The sequence below is a fragment of the Pelobates fuscus genome, chromosome 12 (genome assembly GCF_036172605.1).
Source record: "Pelobates fuscus isolate aPelFus1 chromosome 12, aPelFus1.pri, whole genome shotgun sequence".
Taxonomy (NCBI): domain Eukaryota; kingdom Metazoa; phylum Chordata; class Amphibia; order Anura; family Pelobatidae; genus Pelobates; species Pelobates fuscus.
In genome coordinates, this window is record NC_086328.1 from 11,672,594 (window position 1) to 11,697,263 (window position 24,670).

Genomic DNA, 24,670 nt, shown 5'->3' on the forward strand with positions numbered 1-24,670 from the left:
CAGCAAGACACATACGAAAGGTGCTTCCAAGGGCAAAACAGCAGCTGTTACAACAACCAAGGTCAAGGTTTAGGAATAGATTATTTACAATATAAAAGGTTACTGTCATTTTTTTTTACATACATTTGCACAGCGATTACAGTTAAAGGATCACTATAGTGCCAGGAAAATATACTCGTTTTTCTGGCACTATAGTGCCCTGAGGGTGCCCCCACCCTCAGGGTCCCCCTGCTGCCGGGCTCTAGGGGGAGGAAGGAGTTAAACTTACCTCTTTTCCTAGCGCTGGGTGGGGGACTCTCCTCCTCCTCCTCTCCATAGCGTCGTCATTGGCTGAATGCGCATGCGCAGCAGGAGCCGCGCGCGCATTCAGCCAGTCCATAGGAAAGCATTCACAATGGACGCTAGCGTCTTCTCACTGCTAAAATCACAGTGAGAAGCGCGGAAGCGCCTCTAGCGGCTGTCAATGAGCCAGCCACTAGAGGCTGGATTAACCCTATTATAAACATAGCAGTTTCTCTGAAACTGCTATGTTTATGGGGAAAAGGGTTAAACCTAGCTGGACCTGGCACCCAGACCACTTCATTAAGCTGAAGTGGTCTGGGTGCCTATAGTGGTCCTTTAACATTGCCCCATTCGCCTCTTTGACAGTGATTACCTTCTGGAGTATTTTGCAAATGTATTCCCTTCTAAACAGTTTTATTAATGTTCATTTTTATAGTCAGGGGTTTTGAGGAGGGGAGGCTCTGTACATTTTTCTCCCACCTGCTGTTACTCAAATTAAATCTACTGCCTCAGCCTAAAGCCAGTCTTCAGGAAAGCCCCGGGCAGTATGAGGAGTTGGGCGTTTGGAGGAACGCCAGTCCTAATAAAGTACTGGGTTGAAGCAGTGGGAAAAAACGTGACAGGCACAGTCACTCGTAATTAAGTCCCGGATGGATTCAGTGGAACAATGTGTCACCAAGGGTCATCTGCAGCAAACTGAACATTTTCTGTTAGTGAAGTCAGGAGACCTCAAGTGCAGAACAAGTGGCACAAAACGTCTCCCGTGAGAACTGGCAGCTCCCTTATGAACAGGTGCACAGTTCTGCACAAATTGATCAATATGACATCTATACTTTTACAACATGTAAAATTCTACATTCCCAAAATATTATTAATCATCTTTTGGGATCTGCTGGTGAGAGCCTCCATGCTGCAAGGAGAATAGGATAGAGACTGGGGTACCAGAATGTTTTGACACAAAGTTACACTGGGAGAGTTTCAGAGATCCGCTGTGTTATAAATTAATTTAATATCATCACATGGGGGAAACTACTCCTGTTTCCCAGATTCAAATCTAATGTCATGCTAAAGTTCATATAATCATATAAACCCAAATGAACTGCGCCCAGCTGCAAGTTCATAGCATGGACCAGGGAAGCGCAACATTCGTGATGCTTTCCCAGCATTATGGCAGTAAGAACATTATGAGAGTGAGTGCTAAAGGTTGCCTATGCCTGGCACAGACTATAGCAACATGTCTATTACACCTTGTGGTAATACAGGTTTACCTGATATACTATACATGATCTGTGTATGCAAAGTCTTGTTAAAGCATTACGTTTTGTCATGGGACCAAAGTTCTATCTGAAAAATAATAGGATTAGTTGCATTTAAGATTTTTTTTTTGATTTTTTTTAACAAAGCGCCCTAGAATACAAATCTGGAAAGCTCACTAAATGAATGGCAGGTGTTCACTGACCACTAATCTCTGCTGTTCCTCCAGTCTTCCTGTTGAACTCAATTCACAGCTTTGCTCGCCTGCTGCAAGGAAATCTTTTCCAAAAATCTCTGCCTAGATAGAGGAAGAGTCGACCCCATCTGTTCTACATCACTGAATCACTCAGTAACAAGGACATACAGAGCCGCTGTTTCACCAGAATCACTCAAAGGTACAAACACGCTGGGGAATTGGATCTTGTGGGGGGATTTTGAAACTTTTTCTCTGCACGTTCTATTATATATTTTTTTAATGTGGTAAGAGTGAATGTTGTGATCTGTAATAAAGCCACATGTTTATGCATCCTTTGATTAGCAAAACATTAAAGCCACACATTTGTACACAGGACCTGCTATTCTTTTTCTACCTTTCTACTGAAAGTTCTTGAATCCAAGCAAAAACACCAAAGTAGTAAGAATTGCACTTCATTCCACTAAAGTTCTCCAAGACTTGAAATGGACAATCACAACGATGGCTATTCTTGACACAGAAGATGTCTAACAATGTCCCATGCTAGACACCAGTCGAAAAAAAAAATGAAAATTTACATTTTTAATGAACACTGCAGAACATAAAAAAAAAAACAACCGTAATAGTACACTCACAACATACAAACAGCTGTGAAGATTTCATAAATAAATATCACGAACAGAAAATTGTGACAAGCCGAGCAATCGCTAAAGAAACTCACCAGACCACAGTAAGTGCTTAATTTTTTTAGAATTTAAAAGCCCCACTTTTCTGTCAAGACGCCAATGTGTCAAATGCAAGGCTCTACATATTTTAAATCATTGAAAAATCCATGGGTTTCCTTCCAATATTTTTATAATATTTCCCAAGCATAAAAGGAGACCGATTACTTGATGTGGGAAAACATTTGTCAATTCAAATTAAACGTTTCGAACGAGAATATGTAAAAACTTTTGATCATTTAAGGGTTTGCTCCAAGTACCAGAACCACTTCAGTATGAAACACTGCACAGTAATTAAAAGGACACTATAGTCACCAAAGCAACGTTGGCTTAATGAAGCAGTTTTGGTGTATAGATCGTGCCCCTGCAGTCTTACTACTCAATTATTTGCCATTTGGGAGTAAAATCACTTTGTTTATACAGCCCTAGTCACACCTCCCCGCATGTGACTTGCACATCCTTCCTAAACACTTCCTGTAAAACGTCATCTAGTGTTTACACTTCCTTTATTGCAAATTCAGTTTAATTTAGAATTGCTTATCTCCAGTTTTGTTAATAACTTGCTAGACCCTGCAGTAGCCTCCTGCATGTCATTAAAGTTCAATTTACAGAGCAGACGATAAAAACTTATAAAGTAGCATCTGATTTAAAATGAAATTTTTTTTTCCTTTTCATGCAAGCTGTGTCAGTCACAGCCAGGGGAGGTGTGGCTAGGGCTGCGTAAACCTTACAGTGATTTAACTCATAAATGGCAGTAAGATGAGCAGTGAAACTTCAGAGGCATGATCTATACACCAACACTGCTTCATTATGCTATGTTCATTGAGCTATGTTCTTAAGCTAAGTTCTTATGGTAAATACAGTGTCCCTTTAATTCTTGAGATCTTAGGTGTAACTACACATTCGGCAGCGCCATAGAGGTGTCATCAGCCAGAAACTAGAGTTCAGGACTAGCCATTGTCAATTCTGTGCAACTTTCGTTGCACAGAATATGTCAGTCATTGGCTGATCGTGGTCAGCTGGCGTTCTCAGTCAATGAATGGCGATGGCCACGGCTTTTGTGGTTCTGTAGAAGTCAAAGCATGTCCTCAGACCGCCAGAAAGATCTCGCTGGGGATCCAGGTAAAGGGGCAAGCTATTGTTAAACAGTTTGCCCCGTTATCAGGGAACCAGGCCATATCATCATAATCATAAGGAGGGCTCTAGTAGTTATGATTAACCCTTTAAGCTGCCATATTACTAGAGACCTGATGGCGCGCTTATGTATAGACATGGCCGACTTTGTGTGATTGCAATCACATGTGGCTGCATCATTGTAATTGGGTGTTTTGGATGGACTTCTAACCACAAGGGTGAGGTAAGTAACATTTCATATTGAGAATGTATCAACTGCAAAGGATTACGATGTAGGGATAATCAGACACACATGGAAAACAAAAGTCCACACCAATACATGGAAAGCATTTCACAATCACATTCAAATGTGAAATGATTCGGGGAAATCGTTTGTAAACTTTTCAGTTTACAAGTTAAACATTCTTCATGACCGCTTGAAGAATGTTTTACTTGCAAACAAATGTTGAACATGTCAATTTAGTGGCATTTTGATTCTTTGCAAGAAGTCCGAGTGACGTTTTGTTTCTTGTTGTTGTTCGGCTGTGTTATCTGCTAAATGTTACAATGGGAAAATTATCTTTTCTGATGTCCCTGACTGCAAGATTTTTGGATGTGAATATGCCACTTCAGATGTTGTAGGACAAAACCTCTATTGAATCACGGGAGTTGTAGTCCATAGACAATGGAGTACCAAAGTTGCTTCTGTATGGAGTATAAATGCTGGATCTTTCATAACTTTCTGAATTATATTTAAAATGGTTTTTGGCTACTGTATTATACAGCGCTGAATGAAAGATGAGAAAAGATAGACAGACCAGACCACTCAGTCTTTAAAACTCTAAAGGGCCGGTGACAGACGGGGCGCGTGATCTGCCAAAGCATCTGCACTCCCAGTGTTAGAAGATTTTTTTCAAAGCCATTCCAAAATAACCAATGCAAGCCAGCTGCACGAGGTCGCAGCAACCAACACTGGCCCCCTGCTTCATATCTGGCATATACAACACATAAGTCATCACATATTGAGTTATGATCCTAGTACACATTCAAATATAAAGTATACATATCAAACGTCCGAAGGCTTCACTAAACTCAAGATTATATGGGCAGCGCAGGAAAAGTGCTGCTATGCAATATGTACACCTGATATGTTGCAGGAGGAATATTGATTCATCAAGGCAGTTCCTTGCATGATTATTCCTTGGTTAGTAAATAAGTTAATTTCCCAGCTGCAATATTCCCAAAACTCCCAGTCTGAATCTGTATTTGGATATTTAGTACAATTCTTTTCCATTCTCAGCTGAAAAATTTGTTGTGAACTTATTTGAAAAAAATAAAAAATAAAAAATAAACTCTCATGGTCGTTCTTCCAATTTCTAGCCACAACAATTTTACCAGCGTTTAGGCTTTGAATTATTAAAAAAAAACTGCACTGGTCTTTTTAATTTAGGCCAGTTTAAATGCAGTAACATGGCCTCTGGTGATATATGGAGTTTAACTTTACTAAATAATAATAATATGTTTTGAACCCATGACCAAATATTCAACACTCTTTTACAGGACCACCACATATGGATATAGTTCCCACTACTTTCTGCCCTAAATGTCCAACAATTTTCATTTACTCCATATGAGAATTTTGCTAATCTTGTTGGTGTCATATACCATAGATTTACAACTTTAAACTGTGTTTCGATCAATGAAAGAAAATGTACATATTTATTAGTCTTTTGACTAGATAAAAAACAATCTTTTTCACATATATTAATCTTTAAATCTCATGTCCATTTTTTTATTGCGGGAGGTGTTATTTTATTTTGTGCTCTTCTATCAATTTTACACATCGAGAGAACAGTTGTTTTGATCTATTACCTTGTAGTAAACCTTTCCTAAATTACCATTTGATACTATTGAGGTTTGATCCAAAAAGGGCTTTACTCTAATATAAGAGGAAAAAATTATTGTTTGTCAACTGAAACTCTCATTAAAAGATTGAAAGAGTTTATCTTATCGTTTAACCCCTTCAGGACCGGCCTGTTTTTGCGATGTTTGTACGTTAAGGACCAGAGCAGTTTTAACACTTTTGTGGTGTTTGTGTTTAGCTGTAATTTTCCGCTCTCTCATTTACGGTTCCCATACAAGTTATATATTGGTTTTTTCACGACAAGAAGGGCTTTCTTTACATACCAGTATTTATATTATGTCATATATTGTATTTAAAAAAAATAATGAAATATGGTGAAAAAAAAAAAAAAAAACATGTTTTTGGACTTTTACTTGAAAAATCTTTTACTTATCTACAAAAGCTAATGAAAAAAACTGCTAAATAGATTCAAAATTTTGTCCCGAGTTTAAAAACACCCAGTGTTTACATGCTTTATTGCTTTTTTTTGCAAGTTATAGGCCTATAAATACAAGTAGGAAATTGCTGTTTCAATATATATATATTTTAAATGTATCAATAGTGACATTGTTACACCGTTATCTGTCATAAATCCCCGAAACACACCTAACATGTACATATTTTTTAAAGTAGACAACCCAGGGTATTTAAAATGGGGTATGTCCAGTCTTTTTTAGTAGCCACCTAGTCACAAACACTGGCCAAAGTTAGCATTTATATTTGTTTGTGTGTTAAAAATGCAAAAACCGCTAACTTTGGCCGGTGTTTGTAACTAAGTGGCTACTAAAAAAGGCTGAACATACCCCATTTGCAATACCTTGGGTTGTCTTCTTTTGCAAATGGTATGCCATCATGGGGCTAATTCTCATTCCTTGGCTACCATACGCTGTCAAAGGCAACCTAACCAATCTGACAAATTTCAATAAAAAAAAAAAAAAGTCAAATCAAGCCTTATATTTGACCCTGTAACTTTCACAAACACTATAAAACCTCTACATGTGGGGTACTGTTATACTCAGGAGACTTCGCTGAACACAAATATTAGTGTATCAGAACAGTAAAATATATCACAGCAATAATATCCTCAGTGAAAGAGCTGTTTGTGTGTGAAAAATGCAAAAAACGTCACTTTCACTGACAATATCATCGCTGTGATATGTTTTACTGTTTTGAAACACTAATATTTGTGTTCAGCGAAGTCTCCCGAGTAAAACAGTACCCCCATGTACAGGATTTAGGGTGTCATAGAAAGTTACAGGGTTAAGCACAGTGCTAGCAAATTAAATTATCTGGACTTTTGGCCTGGGTTGGCAGGCAGGTCCCTCAAATTGCAATCATTAAAATTACTTAATTAGGTAAAAATATTACATAAATATGCACGTAGAATTTTAATATATATACATATTTATATATTTGACGTCTACGTGTATATTTATGAAATTATTAATGTAATTTTGTATGTGGACATATGTATATTTCGTATTATTTTTATTTATTTATACATACATAGATATATATATCATTACATTCTAAGTGTATTTTGATATAAATATATATATATCAATATCAAAATACTGTTAGAATAAAATTGAATATATATATATATATAATTTTTTTTTATTATTAAAAATTATTTTTATTTTTTGTTATTTATTTTTATTAACATATTATTTGTATTTTATAATAATATATATATATACCATATATATAGTTATTATATATATTGTATATATTCGTGTGTAATTTAAATATAAGTGTATTTTTATATTAATATACGTATATATAAATATAAAAATACACTTAGTGTGACATTATATATATGATACATATACATATAGATATAATACATGTATATATATCATATATATATATACACATATTATAATTTTTTTTACACTGATTGTTTTTTTTTTTTACTTTATTTTATGATTTTACACTTGCAGGGAGACTGCCTGTCAGCACAGACAGTCCCCCTGCAGGCAGATACAAAGACCCCTATTGCGGTCATGTGATCGAGTGATCACATGGCCGTGGGGTCCTGATCTGCCGAGGGGGGACTGCCCGGGCAGACAGGCAGTCCCCCTGGACCGGGAGGAGAGCTGATCGCCGCCGTGGGACCGACGGCGATCAGGTAAGTAGCCCAAAACCGTTATGACGGTTCAGGACCGTCAGCGGTCCAAACGCACGTTTTACCGCTGACGGTCCTGAACCGTCAGCGGTCCTGAAGGGGTTAAGATTCGGTCTTTTACTGTATATATGTGTCTGAGTTTCCAGAATTTAAAAAATATATATTATTTATTGCTCGAATACATCTATATCTGTTCAAAGAATCTAACATTGTCTTTCCTAATCCCAATCTCTTGTTCAATTTTAGCCATAAAGGCATTATTTGACTTAATATAAAAGAATTTGAGTAGTCCCATTTTTTTGTATTCCATATTAAATCTAATGGGTTTTTAATCTGAGTGGCTTCCATTTCTATACATGTCTCTAATTAACTATCATAATTTATTATCATTATATGCATGGCTATACCCGCCTCGCAGTATTTTAATATATATTGACAATATAGAATTCTTAATTCTTGTTTTCGAAGTTTGAAAAGGCAGTCTTCAACATTGTCAACCAGGGTGTGGGAACAGCCAAAGGCAACTTGCTAAACATATATATCCATTTCGGGAGTACATATGATATTTGGGATGTTTACCTGTCCACACCAGGAGACCTCTAATCGACGCCATTCTTTTAAGGTTTTATTTGTTAAAGAAGTTCCATAAAATGTATATACATTAATCTTTTAAAGTTTTTTTCATCTCTTTATTCGTAAATATGAGAATATCTTGGGGTGTAAAAAAACATAGTTAATAACCTTTTTTTTTTATAATTTTTAGAAATTATTATATAAAGCAGTAGATTTTAAATTATTCACTTTGTAATTAGATACTTTGCTATATGTATCAAATTCTTCCATGGTAGATGGAAGTGATGTAAAAGGATAATATTGTCTGCATAAAGTGAGAGATTTTACTCATTTTGTGTTGTAGAATGACCCTTAATGCTAGTATTTCAATAGTTAATATATACGAGAGAGGAGAATTTACTTTTTATATGCTGCCAGGAAAAAGGCTGTGATAAATAGAGACTGAGAATTTTTGCAGGTCAGCTTTTTACATTAGGATTGTCAAGATAAGTAGATTGTTATGACGGACACCCAAGTACTGCTGATCGGTACAAGTCCTGTGTCTCCAGGGAACGCCACGGAAACATAAAAAGACACAGGAGGCAATCAGGCTCCTTTCCCTTCCTAGCAGAAGGCAGTTTTGCTTGATCCTTTTCACAAATGAGAAATGGAAAGGATATGAGAGCTTCACCTGAAAAATTAGTCTGCACGTCTTTTTGCCGAACATCTAAGTGTCCCTGTTTTGGAGGGACAGTCCCTAATTAAGACACAAATCTCTCTGTTCTACTTCCCTTTTTTTTAGTAAAACAAATACGGCCAACAGCAGCAATGTAACATCTTATCCTGTCCTAATGTGTTTTACACCCCACCTCCTATAGAATGTAAGCTTGATTGAGCAGGATCCTCTTCAACCTATCGTTCCCGTAAGTTTATTTGTAATTGTCCTATTTATAGTTAAATCCCCCCTCTCATAATATTATAAAGTGCTACGGAATATGTTGGCGCTATATAAATGGTAATAATAATAATAATAATAATAATAATAATAATAATAATAAAAATAATAATAATAACAACAATAACAACAACAACTATTTAAAAAAAAAAAAAAAAGAGGCTTATAAATAATATCCTCTCCTGCCCTCTATTCTAGCTCAATAATAGGCTACGACAAAAAGTCTATATTATACAGCATAACCTAATGAGGTCACTGGTGTTTTTTCCCTGTTACTTGCACACCTACATAGCACTGTAAGAGAATAGCCACATTCTCAGGCCCGGCAGACAAACAGTCTCCATGAACAAGGTCTCATTCACAGCAAGCTGGACCAGTGTCTGTAGCTACTGCATACTAAGGTGAGCCAGAGCGCTTTGGGTTAGGGAGATCCATTGCATCAGATTGGGGACATGCCAAAGACAGACAGCCAAAATAAAGCCGGGACGCCACTCAGTCACTGAGGGATTTTCCTGTCTCCTCCAAGCCTGTACAGATTTTAATGTCCTCTGACACTCTGCAAAATCGTAACTTGTGTCTGAGAAAAGATGTCTTCTGTTCGTTTTTTGGTTGTTTTTTTTTTGCTTGAATCAGTACTTTTTATATCACCGTTCAGGGAGGCAGGCAGGCTACGTTTTAATAGGCACAGTGCCAGTAGCCAAAAATCTACTTTGCAATGCATCACAAACCAGGTCAGCTGTGGAAGGGTTAAAGGAGAGATTTAAGCAGTGGCCTGATAAACCATTTATTCATGCCTGCCAGAAAATTGGTTCTTTCCCCTTCTAGGAATGTAGATGTCACTTCAGAGACAAGTTTCCAGTTAAAAGTAGCTTTCAAAGTTTCCTGTAATTTGAGGTTTATTCACAAAACAGCGAGACAAGAGTCAAGCTGAAAGCGCCTACGGACAGAGCATCTCGAAAGTGTGTGAACGCAGGGCTTTGCTGGACTACAAATTCCATGTTCCACATTTGCTTGTGATACTGTCTGAGGATTACAGGAATTGCAGTCCAACAGGAAGGCCTTAAGTTAGAAGAATAGTAAAGGAACAGAAACGTCATTTAAAAACAAGGTGGAATGCATTAAGTTCCCAATTTCAGGCCCTTGGTATGACACCTCTCCATACACATGGTGTATAAAGCCCTGCAATGCACTCACATCCTCAATACTAAACAGTTTGAGGAGTCAGTGGAGCCCAGCATCCCTTGATGAGCTGATACAAACACCTTGAAACTGAACGTAAACCTTGCCAACAGTTAACCCTTCATAGAAAACGGATCACACTGTGGTCAGCTCTGATGCCCTCCCCCCAGTTTAAATAGTCACACTGTATGCGAATAGTTTGACAATTTAGCTCTGTTCTGCTGGTCACCAGTCACCGCATGCAGGAGCGTCAGGGGCTCTACGCATGGAGCCAACGCCAGCAGTGCACGGTTTATTTCACTGGTTGAGAGCACTCGGCTAACACTCTCAGCCAATGATATGGAGTGCACATCAGGGTTTTGCTCATGAGAGCTAACAGAACGCTCCGTGTAGGAGATTCTGGCTGTTTATTGAGGAATGTGCACAAATAGGGACATCACAAACCTTAACAGAAAGAATAACTCACAAAAGGATTCTTGGACTTGCTTGTTACTAAACAAGCAAAAATCATAACGGAGCTCAGAATAGCACACTGCTCATCTAAATGCTCTCTGCCAGAAAGACGTTACAAAGCACACACCACACACCCTGCATCAGTGACCTCCCTCTTCCATTTCAGATAAGTGAAACATTTAAATATATCAGGGCCTAAATAATGCAAACTCTCTCTTGTGGCACATAGTAAAATCATCCAAGTATTTTAGATAAGATCAGAATGTAATAGTTTCTTGTATATTTAAATAAAAAAAAACACAGCTTAACAGAGATGTGTGCTAAAGAAAGGAGGAATGTATAAAATAAACACAGGACAGTCAGGGAGACTAAGGATATACAATGTCTAACGTTTTAAAGTGGACAGGAAAAGCAGGCCAAATGATGCCCCATCTGGTTCTTCTCTAAAGTCAACTTCAAGGTTATATTGATACACACCAATCCTCAGCTACAAAGCTCAAGACTCCTATATAGTGCTGTATTCAACACATACTATCAGGACTTGATGGTAGAATCTTGTGCAAACTCAACTGTGTAGGTCTTTACAACAGTTTACAATTTACAAGCGAAATATACCGGTATATACACACACACACACACACACACACACATTTAAAAAAAGAAAAATGTAAATTAGAAAAAGGAGAAATCTACAGCAGTAACAGCTAACATTGGTACCCTTTTACTACTTACTATGCTTAGAATTATGGGAAATTAATTCAAAAACACCAAACTAGGGAATTCAGTAGTAAGATCTGCTTTTTAGAGTAAACTTAAAGCAGACCTCCAACAAACAATTTTTAAAAGACTGTACATTCAGTTTGTGTGGAGATTAATTGCATCTGGGTAAGAAAACATCTGCAGTGCAACCACTGCGGGAGCAATGCGTGCCAAATATTATTTGTAGGAGTCCCGACAAAGAACTTCTGTTCTGCGACAACTGGCCAACAAACACAGGACAATGACATCACCCACGACGGCAGGACACTCTGGCACCCTGCACAGTGAAAAGGCAGGACTGTTCCCCCTTGAATCTGAAAGCACCAATTGTTTCCCCTCTGACTGTGCACTCACCTCTGCATGGCGCATGTAATATGAAAAGGTCAACGTTCTATAGTCACCTCTGTGAGAACAAGACAAGTTACAGATAGTGCAGCTGCATACATTACACAAAAAGATTTGGAGTGCAAGATTTCAAGAGAAACATTTAGTGTAATAATAAACCTACAACACAGAAGTTTATATGATAAAATGACAAAATGTAACACGTAATGTCAAAGTTTTAGCCCAAAATCAGCACTCATCAGGACTTTTCCAGAAAAACAGAGGTCCTCAAAGATGCCCTGGCTGGAGTTACTGGCTTGGAAAAATAAAGCAAGGAGTGAATATGACCATGTATTCCTTACAGGAACACGCTCACTACACAGACTACACAGTATGATGGGGAAAAGCCAAAAGAAACAGCCCGGCAAACATCAGTTACCGCAGCTAGTGCTGGGTCCAGATGTGTGCAGACAAAAGACAAAAATCTTGGACGACTGTGAATGAAAACCTGACATCAGTGTGCAGACAGGCAGGGCCGATGTGTGCCAGCCGCCAGCACAGAACCCGATCCTTGCTTAGTCTGTTATACATACCCAAGACTTCTCCACTATCTTTGTAGGCTGCCAGTGTATGTGACATCAAAAAATTAAAGGCTTTCCTGGCTCTCCAGTGCGGTTTCATCCACAATGAAAAATAAGTCACTTGTTAAATAGAACATATATTTAAAAGTAATTCAAATGAGCTTTTTTGGGTTGTTTTGTATATTTTTGGTTAAGCAATTACAAAATAAACTTAAAAATAAACCCTACTGGATGCTGCCGCAGAGTCTCTTGCGCAGATGACCAGCCAGGCATCGCAACGTATCGTATTTAAAGAGAAAGTAACTAACCAAAGTTCAGCATATACAAGAAATCCCTTTTACGGATGTGGACATATACAAAGTAAAACGTTACAGGCTCATTTCTACTTGTATTGTGCCAACATGTCAGCAAATTTATAGCAAACATGGCACAGACATTTATTTATTTTCTGCTTATATTTAACTTCCTTAAGATATGGCTGCTTCTTCAGGACTAAAACTACCATGAATGGAAAAAGTTGTGGTTTTACAAATGTTCACTGGTTGCAATGAGTTAAAAAGTCCAAATTGCAATAAAGTAAATTTCCATACAAACAGAGCTATGTGCAGAAGTCATCTAAAAGTATTGGCAAAGGAGACTATTTTACAAATAATTCTACTATATAGTTCGCAAAAGGAAACTAGATTGTTGGACACAAAAAAATATAAATTAAAAAAAAAGTGTAACTTTAAATTTTGACCGAATCATCGTTCTCCTGGTAATATTTAATAGGTTGTGAAGGTTTTAATACCAGTATTTTAATAGTGTGAAATAGCACATAGGAATGTATTTTATGTAATGAATTTTATTAAAGTATTTGTTTTGTTATATGTCAAAGCAGGATCTAGGAATATAAATAAAATTAAAATGTAACCTAGTTGGTATGCATGAACTAAAAGCGCTACTTGGTTGGCTTCTTCATATATGTTTAGTCAATAAGAATTCAGAGTTCTGGCATTCAACAGACTTGTACCAGAAGGGGAGGCGGGGGGGGGGGGATACGTATTTAAAAACTTAAAGAACTTTTACACCATGCACATTGAAATCGCTCTGAAATATAGCAGTGGAACATAAAGGGTTAATTGTTATTAAACATAAGCTTCTGACTTGAAGACCAAATCTATAGGATATTTCAGTTGTATTTGCCAAACAAGCTCAGTATATTTAGTGGAAGCACTAACCAAATCATCACAAATTATTATTCCTACCAGTATACCTTACAGAGTACTTGGCTAGATAGCTTGTGAGCTTACAATCTAAAAGGTTAACATGGGGACTTAAGACAAGAGGTAGCAAGGGGAATTTGGATGTGGTCAGAGAGAATGAAAAGGATAAATGTAGCCACTGGTAACATGTAAAGGGAATGAGAAGGTATTGGAGTGTGATGTCATACAGCTGAAAAGCTTGCTATAAAGTTAGAAGGATATTCAGAAGAAACAATTAAAAGGGACACTATATTCACCAGAACAACTACAGCTTATTGTGTTTGTTCTAGGGAGTATTATTATTATTTATATAGCGCCAGCAAATTTCATAGCGCTGTACATTTGTATAACCATTCCCTTCAGGCTTTTTGCCCACACTGTTGTTGACAAAACAGCCCAGGGCTTTAACACTATGAGGTCATGCATACATGTTTGTGTTCCTGACCCTATAGTGTTCCTTTAAAAATTGTGTTCAGGCATGTTGAATGGGAGATTAGTCGAACCATGTTTCAGTTAAAGGGATACTGGAGACATTGTACCCATTTTATCTAACTGAAGTGGTTATAGTGTCTGGTGTCCCATCCTGGAGCCACCCTTCCATTTAACATTAAAACAGGTTTTAATGTTTAAACGTTAAATAAGAGTCCCATGCAGCCTTTTCCGTAATGCGTGGGCTAATGAGGAAGTATTAGCCTGAGCTGCAATGTGCAGCTGTGATTGGCTGGAAGTGATGGCTGACCGCTTTAAGTCTATCACGACGCTCATTGCAGGCATGAATCGATATTCAGCGATATTGAAAAAATAGCCAAGTTTGAGAATGTCTTTCTGCTATTTTAGTCTGCTATTTTACATCTTTATTGACCTCTCCGGTAAGCAGGGGTAGAGTAGCGGAACGGATTAGAAATAAGAGAATACGATTTGAGAATGTATAATGTTTAGTGTTTAAAACCTTTAAAGGATCCCCACCCCAACCGTGAGACCAACAAGGTGTTCATACACCGATGAGAACACGCAAAGATATCAACCAACTAACGATACATAGACATCTTAACGACATACGATAACTAGACAGGACTGAACTGTTAGAGCACATTGATGTATCCTTGTATGTATAACGTGATTTAACTTACGAATTATACTCCCCTATTTTTCTCTTCTGTACCCCCTCCCCATAAAATCTACAAAATAAAGAATTTAAAACCTTTAAAGGATGCAGAACTTAGATCTGCTGAAGGGAATTAATCTTTAAAAGAGTCGAACTTGCACATATTCATATACCAAAAAGTGAATGCTTTACCCATTTTTGGGCTATAGCAGAAATAATGAACTGCAGTGTGTCTGCAGTTTTATTTTTAGGCCAAAAAGAACGAATGTCTCCTATTATTGCCATGAGCAACTATTAAGAAAATTTTGCTATTCTGTGCAGAATCTGTCAGTATATTTGCCGTCACAGCTAAATTTATATAATTAAATAATTGATTGCAGTTTTCACTGTTCATTTACAGTACTGAATAACTTTTTATTCTTGTAAATATACACACACTAGGGTTTACCTTACTGTAGTGAATTGTAAATTAAATTGCATATTTTATGCCAATACAGCCGATCTTGAAAAAATTATCTAACCCTGCCATAGTCACAGCTTGGTTATTTTATACTAAATGGTGCAAATTAGTTTTCAACGCTCTATAATATGCCGATTGTGAAATAAACCCAGATCTTCCTAACAGGTGTAACGAAGAGATATGTGAAGAGAGGATGTTGTAGAGTGGGAAAGGATTATCCAAATGTTGCTACTGTTCCATCATTACTACGAATGCAGGCTTACGGACCACTCAAGTCTCCCAGACCACTGCATCACAATGAAGTAGTCCGGGTGCAATGGTCCTGTCAATTTAAACCTGCAATGTAAAAAAACGTTGCAGCTTTGTAGACACTGCAGTGTTTAACGGCAGGGTTGAATACACCACTAGTGGCTGTCTTACTGACGGCCACCAGAGGCGCTTGCTACTCCAGAACCGAGCAAAACTTTGTCTTGCAATCAAATGTTGCTGATACTAGCATTTAATTGGAGGAGCGCAGCTTTTGGCTGTACATGCCTGGTTCCAAACCAATGCTTATCTATCGGATCGGAGCAGATTGCAGGCAAATGGATGTCTTTGAAAGGCGAAGTGTGAGTCCCAGCACTGGAAACTAATAATAAATAATTAACTTTCATTTTTATTTTTATTTTATTTTTTTATACCAAAAGGGAGGTGGACTGATGTGTACCTATAGTTTCAGGGGGGAAAATAATGTTATGTTCTGAACTATAGATGAGAAGAGCAAAATCGCAACAGAAAACACATTCACTGCAAAGCAACTTCAGTAAGTTATTTTTGGCATAAAACTTTATTACATCAAAGTTCACTTGTGTATTCGCTTTTCGAGTAAACCAGGCTGACGGCAGCTAAAACAGGTCAATACACTCTTCAACACATTCCCTTAATCTGCACGAAACAGCTGTGCATTGTCTCCACAACAGGTGTGACACTGACAAATTAGGAAACTCATTCTAGAAGCAGATGTCCCTTTCCGTGCCCAGACACAAGTGGAAATATTAGACATTCAATGAGTAACTTGTTCAAGAATCAGCTAAGTTTAACAGAAAATAGAGGGAAACGTCCCGAAAGCCTCACAGACCCTAGAAACCCCTATAATGAGCAAAGCGTAATGATTGTGCTTACAGTGCCCCAGTAAGTTGTTTTTTTTTGTCCTATAAATAAGTAGATTCAGGACAATGACTAAAAGCACACATGGGTCTTATACTCAAAACTACTTTCCTGAGCTGAGTGAGGTGATGTGTCTAAAGAGAGGACAGAGCTGTAGATGCAAAAACTGTAAGAAAGGCAATGCCAGACTCCACAGCACCGAGTACCAGTCAGCCTGTTTAATATAAGAACGGATGAATAAGATAAGAACTAGGGTGACATACTGGTTTTGGAGGGATCAGGTGAAAATTGAAAGAACAGTCACTTTTTAGGTGGTGATCATTTCTGATTTACCGCAGTAAACGCGTGTGAAGTGGGCTGTAGTGGTTATTGTGTTTCTTTGACACTAGAACCAATTCATCTTGCTGAATTGGTTATTGTGCATGGAGTCCTCTGGCACTGTCCCTCTATTCAGTGCTAAACCATTTTAGAGCAGTTTAACACAAAATAAGGTGCCCGGTCACCCACAGCCACCAGGAACGACTTTTGGAGAAAATAAAACTAAACTTTTTTATAAATCACAATAGTAATCTTTTTTGTAGAATAACGGTCTATTGTGTTGTTGTTTTTTGTCAAATGTCACTGCTTCATCCTCTTTATAAAAGGTTAGTCCAAGCTCCATGAGTCTAGTGATTTGAAGTGGTCATGGTACCAGGATTCTGTATGTGCAGCATTTCACTTTGAAACTCTGTGCATATGGAGTTTAACGCCTTTGTTACCAGAGTTCCAGATGGGTAAAAATCAGCGCACATGACCCACTGTAAAAAAAAATAAAAAAAAGTTGCTGTGGAATCCGCCTCCTAAAAAAAAAAAAAAAGGAAAAATGGGTGGCAGGCAGTGCCTGGCTGGCTGAGCATCATAGGAGTTATAACTCCAGAGCTTTCTCCATCACGCCTACACTGTAGTTCACTCAAATAAACTTGACTTGTAGCCCCAATTGACTTCTTTAAACTTTTTAGGGACTAACTCCCTAATTTGTTTACAAAATCTGCGTCTGACGTCTAACACATTCAGCTTCCACCCTGTATCCAAAACATGTCACAAAATGTTTGAACCCTGATTTGGCATATACCAGGCTCTATTCTAAGGCAGAGGTCACAGTGTCGGTTGAATTGGATCTTCTCCCAGATCGGAGATGAAACAAAAACCAACACTCTCCCCAATCAACAAACACGAAGAGGACAAGGCCTGCAATGCCTAACTTCATTTTGACCATTATAATAGAGTGTATTTAAGCCTTACCAAGCAGTCTGCTAGCAAAAGTGTGAACCCTTCCTCATCCCAATATAAAAACCAATAAGAAAGAACACACTTTTCATTTAAAGTTGCATATTTGTAGCAGTCAGGTGGATAAATAAATTGCTGTGATTACAGGATTAAAAAGATATTAACAATAAAATTATAATATATACACATCTCTCTTTCTCCTGCAATCCCAGCCAGACCACTTAATGCAGTCATGGAGAATCTTGCCCCCACTCCCCAATTTATTTCCGCATTTCATTTCCAATGACGCTAAGCCAGCGTTAGTAAGAAAACGCTGACTTTAACTGAAACTGTGCAGTTTGTCTGTATACAGCAGATACTTTGAAAGCAGATAGCTGTATCCCTGGAGATAGAACAGTGTGAAGCTGCCCAAGAAATTCACATCTCAGTTTCTCAACAGCTGCACGCATTTTGAAAGAGATTTTTTCCCCTTCTATAATGAGAAATGTGAAAAAGGAAAAAAAAAACGCATTGCACAGAATCCAAACCAACCCATCACAATATTCTTTCAGCAATGCATCTGCAGGGAAATCCCACCACACAGAACGTTTTATACATTCTGTGTGCGGCTTTGCAGCAGCTGGAAAGTCACTACACATCTGCTCAGCCCGGATGTTTCCAAGCGAGCCCCGTAATTCGGAGTCACCACCTCTCCGTGGCTGCATGACATCACTCTGCCACAGACACAGGAAGCCTTAACTTTATTTATTGATTTACTGTGGGATTTGGCTACACATCCCCGGGGGAAGAGGGAGAGGTGGGAATAAATAGATTCAAAACGTTGGCAGTATGATGCTTTCCAATAAACAAAAGTGTTCACAAAAAAATAAGTTAAGAATGGAGTATATTTAAAACAATTTCAACAAATGTTTGCATTTATTCATTGGTGTCAATAATTGCATGCACAATAAATATCCATGACTGGATAGTATAGGAGAGAAAGGAGACCTAATTCTTAGCTTTTTCTGGAATTCCCTGGTGGTTAATCCACGCAGATACCACTTCTCATGATAAAGAACACCTACAGGGAGAGCAAATTGCTTGTAAGACAAGAAAGAAGATATTAATTAATAGAGGACTTCAGACCAGGCACGTCATGGTGCTATGTGGCTTTATCAGACAAGTCTACCTACATGGCACAGGAAAGTGAATTGTTTAGGAGGTTTATAGAAAGAAATTCTGCTTAAGAAAAAGGAAAAAAAAAATTTACAATACAGTTTGTCACGGTTAAAAAGCCAAAAGGTGTAGGTGTAAGCCTCTTTCTACGAGAGCTTGAATTATCCTTCTACAAATCAAAGGACTCAAAAGAATATAAAAATAGATATAAGAAAGGGGCTAATTATGGTGTCTCTGTTGAAAATGCAATGTCACACTGGGTGATGGATTTATAAATATGCAGGGAGCTATTTTGACAGCCTTTGGCCCACCCACTATGCCCTGATATTACCTGCTGCAAACCAACAGATCGCTTTGAAGCTTGACCCTATAATTCACACTGTACGGCCTCTTGACTTAACCTTTTACCAAGTCAGCTGGAAAGCTATTCAATATCCCAGCCATGAGTGTCAGGGCCCATTCCCAAACCAACAGCTCCTCACTGCCAGCATGCGGACACAGGAGCAGAACTGGCTGGCTTGGCCCACATTAAATAATTGACAGACTGCGTGGACTCAGGACAGCTTGGCACCAGCGCACTTGATCTTTGGCCCCAGAGTGCATTATCTGAGAGATGTTCTTTCATGGCATAGCCTCATGGAGCCTGACACTCAGACAAAGGTTTTCTTGGCTGTGAGTCATTTAACTCCTTCAGCTATTTACCAAGCGAATACTTTGCTGCCCATACTTGCTGGCAAACCAGGTACTAATCTTGAGTGTTTCTGGCACAGCATGCAGTCAGTGTAACGTTTTCTGAGCTGTTACACTGTAGAGTGCTGAACAAGGCTAAACAGGACTTTAAATCCTTAGGGTGGTACAGATGCGCCCGGTGCACGGTTTTATTTAGTATGTCAGCATATTTTTTTACTTACTTTGAAGAGAGTGAAGGGGTAAGCTAGAGTAGTTTCAATGCCAGTGTTTGCATCGCTGGCAGTAATTCCATTTCTTAAAATGAAAATTGGAAATATTTTAAAAACAGGCTCTATTTAGACCTCACAGTTAAGGCTCTTTAAACTCATACCAAATGTGTGTTTTTTTGTTTTGTTTTTAAAAACACAGTTGAGATGACATCATCAGTGATGAATGTATGATAAGGGGTTGGAAGTGAGACACCTTTTGGTTAGTAAAAGTTACGGTATAATTTTAGGGATGGAATAAACACATTTAGGATAAGCTACTGAACAATCCCCACCTTCGAGACTAGAGAACCATAAAATAACTTTATGAATACTGTAGCTTAGGTCTATCACATCCTTTTCAAACATTTTGTTATGAGGAAGTTCTCCAGAAGGTCTGCAAATTGTTTCAGGATATGTCACACATTCCAAAACAGAACATCACCATTCAGAGCCTGTAGCTTGTGGAGTGGTGTACGCTGCAGATCTCTGACCATGATGTGAATATAACATTGAATACATACCCAGACTTTTCTACACAAAATGTTCTTGCACAATTATTTCTAAATATTTTATCAGGAAGGATACATTGACATTTCTCTCACTTGCAGATATGTCCGGTTACTTCCCAATATGAGATTTATAGGCCCGCTTTGCTTTCTATTACTGTAGGGATCAGATTGTGATACTTTTTAGTGTTTGATAATATCAAAAACTCATTACCTGCCTGGATCTACTTTTCATTTTCTAAGTCTACAATTGCCAAACAGTCATCTGCAATCTACCAAGTGATCCCTGATTGGTGGGGGGTTATAATGAGATTGTCCTGGAGTTCACTTGAGAATGGGAAAACTAAATCACTATTTTCGATTGTTTGACAGTTTCCCTTTATTTCCGAATTGTGAGCCTATTTTGGACATCAGGAGTAATTATTTTTGAGAAACAATCTAAGGGTTGGTTGCAGCTAATCACATATATTTCTTAAATGGACCCCTTGGTTAAAAAACTTATTGTTTTGATATAATTTTTGCAATTCCCTCAACATGTTCTTTAGCAAAGTTCCAGCATACAGTGGCAGAGTGTCTGGATGGATCAGAAACCTTAACATATATATCCACACAGCACCCAGGGATGGAACTTCACTGTCTGGAGGGAGTGGCAGAGGGAAACACATGCTCTGCACCACAATCCTGCCTGGCCATATGACAGGAGGGTAGACAGCGGGGTGTGTGCCAAGAGGAATGGTGGGGGGTATATTAGGAAAGGAGAAGAGCGAGAGAGAACACAACTCAGACTGTTCACACTTAAGTTTTTCCTAATAAATGTGCGCAAACCAAATAACCTGTCACACACACACACACACACACACAGAAACACGTGTATGCAACAGTGGCAATGCACTCAAACACTCAGAAACAAATGCAGAGCCAATGCACATACATACACTCACAAGGTCTCACTGACGTTGTACACACAAACACATGCATCGCAGAAAATAAACAAACCCACTTCACTGACACTATATATATACACACACACACACACTCACACCGAAACTGCAGAAAGGAATGGCATCATTATTCGAGTTTATAAAGATTGATTTTTTTCATAACTTTACCTACAGAGACCCATGTAAGAGGGAAAACTGGAGGATGAATGAAGTATGACAGTCTGTTGATATATATATATATATATATATATATATATATATATACAGAAAGAGAAAGGATTTTCATCAAATTAAATCTACATTTATTGCGAAGAATAGAGAACGTTTCAGCTCCTCTCAGGACACGGTGTCCTGATGAAAGCTCCTGAGAGGAGCTGAAACGTCGAACTATTCTTCGCAATAAATGGAGATTTAATTTAATGAAAATCCTAGAGTGCCGGTATTTTTCTCTTTCTGTATGGTTCAGCTACCAGAGCACCAGGTATTTTTTCTTTTTTGTTATGGTTGGAGTGCAAGGGTTGTCAATATTTGAGAGATAGAGATATATATATATATATATATATATATATATATATATATATATATATATATATACACACACACACACACACACACATATACATACATACACACACACACATATAAGGAAGCATGGGTTAGAACTACCCGTTTTTTTTTATTTGGGAGAATTAGTGTGACTGTATGGTTGTGAAAATGTGGGCATGGCAGTTTATATGTATGACAAACTCAGGGTGAAATTAAATAGTGTATCTGCATGGGATAGTAGTGTCGGACATCCTGAATGTATTTAAAAGTATTTGAATGCATTTGATCTAAGTAATTTGTTTTAAGCAGATCCTATATGTATGATGGGATAGATTACATTTACACTAGATAACTTCTATAGAAGAGTATGTGTTGTTTATACCATGAGGCTACTATAGATAGTTTAAACATCACAGCCCATACATCAGCATTAATAAGGGGTTGATTTATATTTGTAAAAGGGTAGTTCACGACATACTAACAAGGAGGTAGATCTTGTTAATACAAGTAGTACAAAAGTAGTGTTCTGCCTCAAATGTTTAGCCACCCCTTCAGCAAATTCTACTTCTGCTATGTTCGCTAACCTTCTTCTGTGCAAAACATTAACCAACAGAGTGCCTGTAAAAGATGTGATACTAGTGTTAGAACACAACTGATGAATTGAGAAGGGGTACCATACCTTTTGGCTGACTGCAGGTGAGGAGGACATTGAAGACTCACTGTGTGCTGTATCAATACCCAACATGGTCAGATGTCTACATTCGCTACAAGTTCCTACAAGAAGCTGTTTGCCATCATCCACAAACAAACTGTTGGCTACTCTTGGAGCCAGTAAGAAAATAGGTAACCTGGCCACCTTGACAGCCTTTAATCCCAGCATCCTCCTCTTCTCTGATCTACAGAAGAAGCATACAAAGGTCTCCACTTGGTACTGTCTTGACCATGGGTTGGTGGGGTGCTGGCTCCTCATCTCCTGTTGAAACCACTGCCCAAGGAGGTCATGGTAACAGAGGCTGCAGGTGGACACCATACCGGTGGAGTCAGCCGGCCTGGCTCTTGGGGCAGGTGGGTAAATGGTCAGAAATGGAAAGAAAGGCTCCTTGTCTCCATACCTACTAGGTGGGTTGATGCTGACCTGGTACTCAGATCCCGAACCTAGCTCTGCTCCACAGACATAGCAGATAGAGGTTATAAAAGGTTGGCCAGTGGTGGCTCCAGCCTTCCTGCTGGTACATCCTCCAGAAGATGAATTTGGTTCCCCTGACCCAAACACCTGGTGATACCTGGCCAAGAAACTTTGCACAGAGTTGATGAGATCCTCATGATGGGAGGCCCTGTAAATGGCCCAGATGTCCTCCAAGACCCCGTAGCACTTCCTACAACTTTGCACTTCCCCTTGCTGGGTCACACCTGGGCAGTTGGGTGGGCAGGGCAGTTGGCTGATGAAGGGAAAGTGCATGATGGTTTTGGCATTGCCATTGTGGACCTTGGTGAGCACCATCCTGAATTGGTGGGGGTAGGTCTCCCCACAAAGGTAGCAGACCCCTGGTCCTTTAGGGTGGGGGTCCCCAGAGTGCTGACCTGTCCCCTTTTCCTGGGTGGCATGGAGGGGCACCATGTAGAGGCGTTGCAGGACAGGTACATTGGCCAGGTCGAAGCTCTGCCATTGCTCCATGAGGGATGAGAAGCAGCTGGTACAGGCCCTGGCACTGCCCCCTGGAGTGATTGGGTGGGCACCGGGCGGTGGGGTGTGCAGCCACAGGAAAGGGAAGAAGGGGGTTTGGGGGGTGTGCTCCTGTTTCTGCACGTGTATGAGTTGTCCAGGGCCGCCCCCCCCGCAGATATAACAGACCCCTATGTGTGGCCCCCTCTCAGGGTGTCTCTCAGTATTGGGGTCCCCCTCTCCCCTGTGGTGGTCTCCTGGGTGCCGGGCTCGGTCTGGGGGGGTGGTACACTGTGCTGGGGCCAGGCTGGTCCTGGGGGTACCCGGGGAAGCTGCCCAGGGCCCCCTGCCCCCCCTCTCTGGGCTGTCCTCGGCCTCGCTCAGCGCGTTGTCAGACAGGTCTGAGAGCTCAGAGTCCGGGGAGTTGGGGTTCCAGTCCCGGGGGGCCGCCCGGGGGCCGTGGTAGGGCCTCTTCAGCCAGTACATGCGCTTGTCCAAGGGGGTCCGGGTGCGCTCGAACGAGTCCCACTGGGCGGCCAGGAACCGCTGGCACACGGCGCACACCCGGGCACAGCCACCCGGGCTCACCGGCTCGGCCCCCGGTGCCGGCTCCTGCTGCTGGAGGAACGGGTAGAAGGGCCCCCCCCGGGCCGGGCCCCGCACGGGTAACCTGAGCTCCCGACCCCGGGGCACCGCGCCCCCACAGATAAAGCAGAACACACAGGGGCCCCCGGGGGCCACAGCATCCTCCGGCTCCTCGTCCCCCCCCAGGGCTGCCATCAGCCGCTGCTTGCGGGACCTCGGGGCGGGATCGCTCATACCAACCCGGGCTGGCCGGCTGGGGCTCCCAGGGGCCACGCTCAGGGCTCCCAGGGGCCACGCTCACAGTCAGGGATATCCGGTGCGGAGCCGCCCCCCCTGTGGGCTCCTCAAACTCGGGGGTCCCGGAGATGTGAGTCCACTACGGACTGTGCTGGACACGGGGCGGGGTCTGACAGCTAGCTCCGCCCGCCGACACGCCCACACCACGCCCCCTGGCAGAGCACATGGCAAAGCCAGCACACCCCCTGTAACCCCTTCATTACCAGAGCCCATCCACTAATACAGCCCCTGTAACCCCTTCATTACCAGAGCCCAGCCACTAATACACCCCCTGTAACCCCTTCATTACCAGAGCCCAGCCACTAATACAGCCCCTGTAACCCCTTCATTACCAGAGCCCAGCCACTAATACAGCCCCTGTAACCCCTTCATTACCAGAGCCCAGCCACTAATACAGCCCCTGTAACCCCTTCATTACCA

The 24,670-nt window shown here is 40.0% G+C and overlaps 1 protein-coding gene across 2 annotated transcripts in view; it reads right to left on the minus strand.

The window, feature by feature from the left end:
- Nucleotides 1-24,336, minus strand: part of GSE1 (Gse1 coiled-coil protein) — a 330,654-nt gene extending 306,318 nt beyond the window's left edge. For both annotated transcript variants that reach the window (XM_063437940.1, XM_063437939.1), the window contains exon 1: nucleotides 22,385-24,336. In XM_063437940.1, the coding sequence (XP_063294010.1) occupies nucleotides 22,385-24,187 (1,803 nt within the window). In that variant the 5' untranslated portion in view covers nucleotides 24,188-24,336. The remainder of the gene's footprint in view (nucleotides 1-22,384) is intronic.
- Nucleotides 24,337-24,670: the final 334 nt, after the last annotated feature.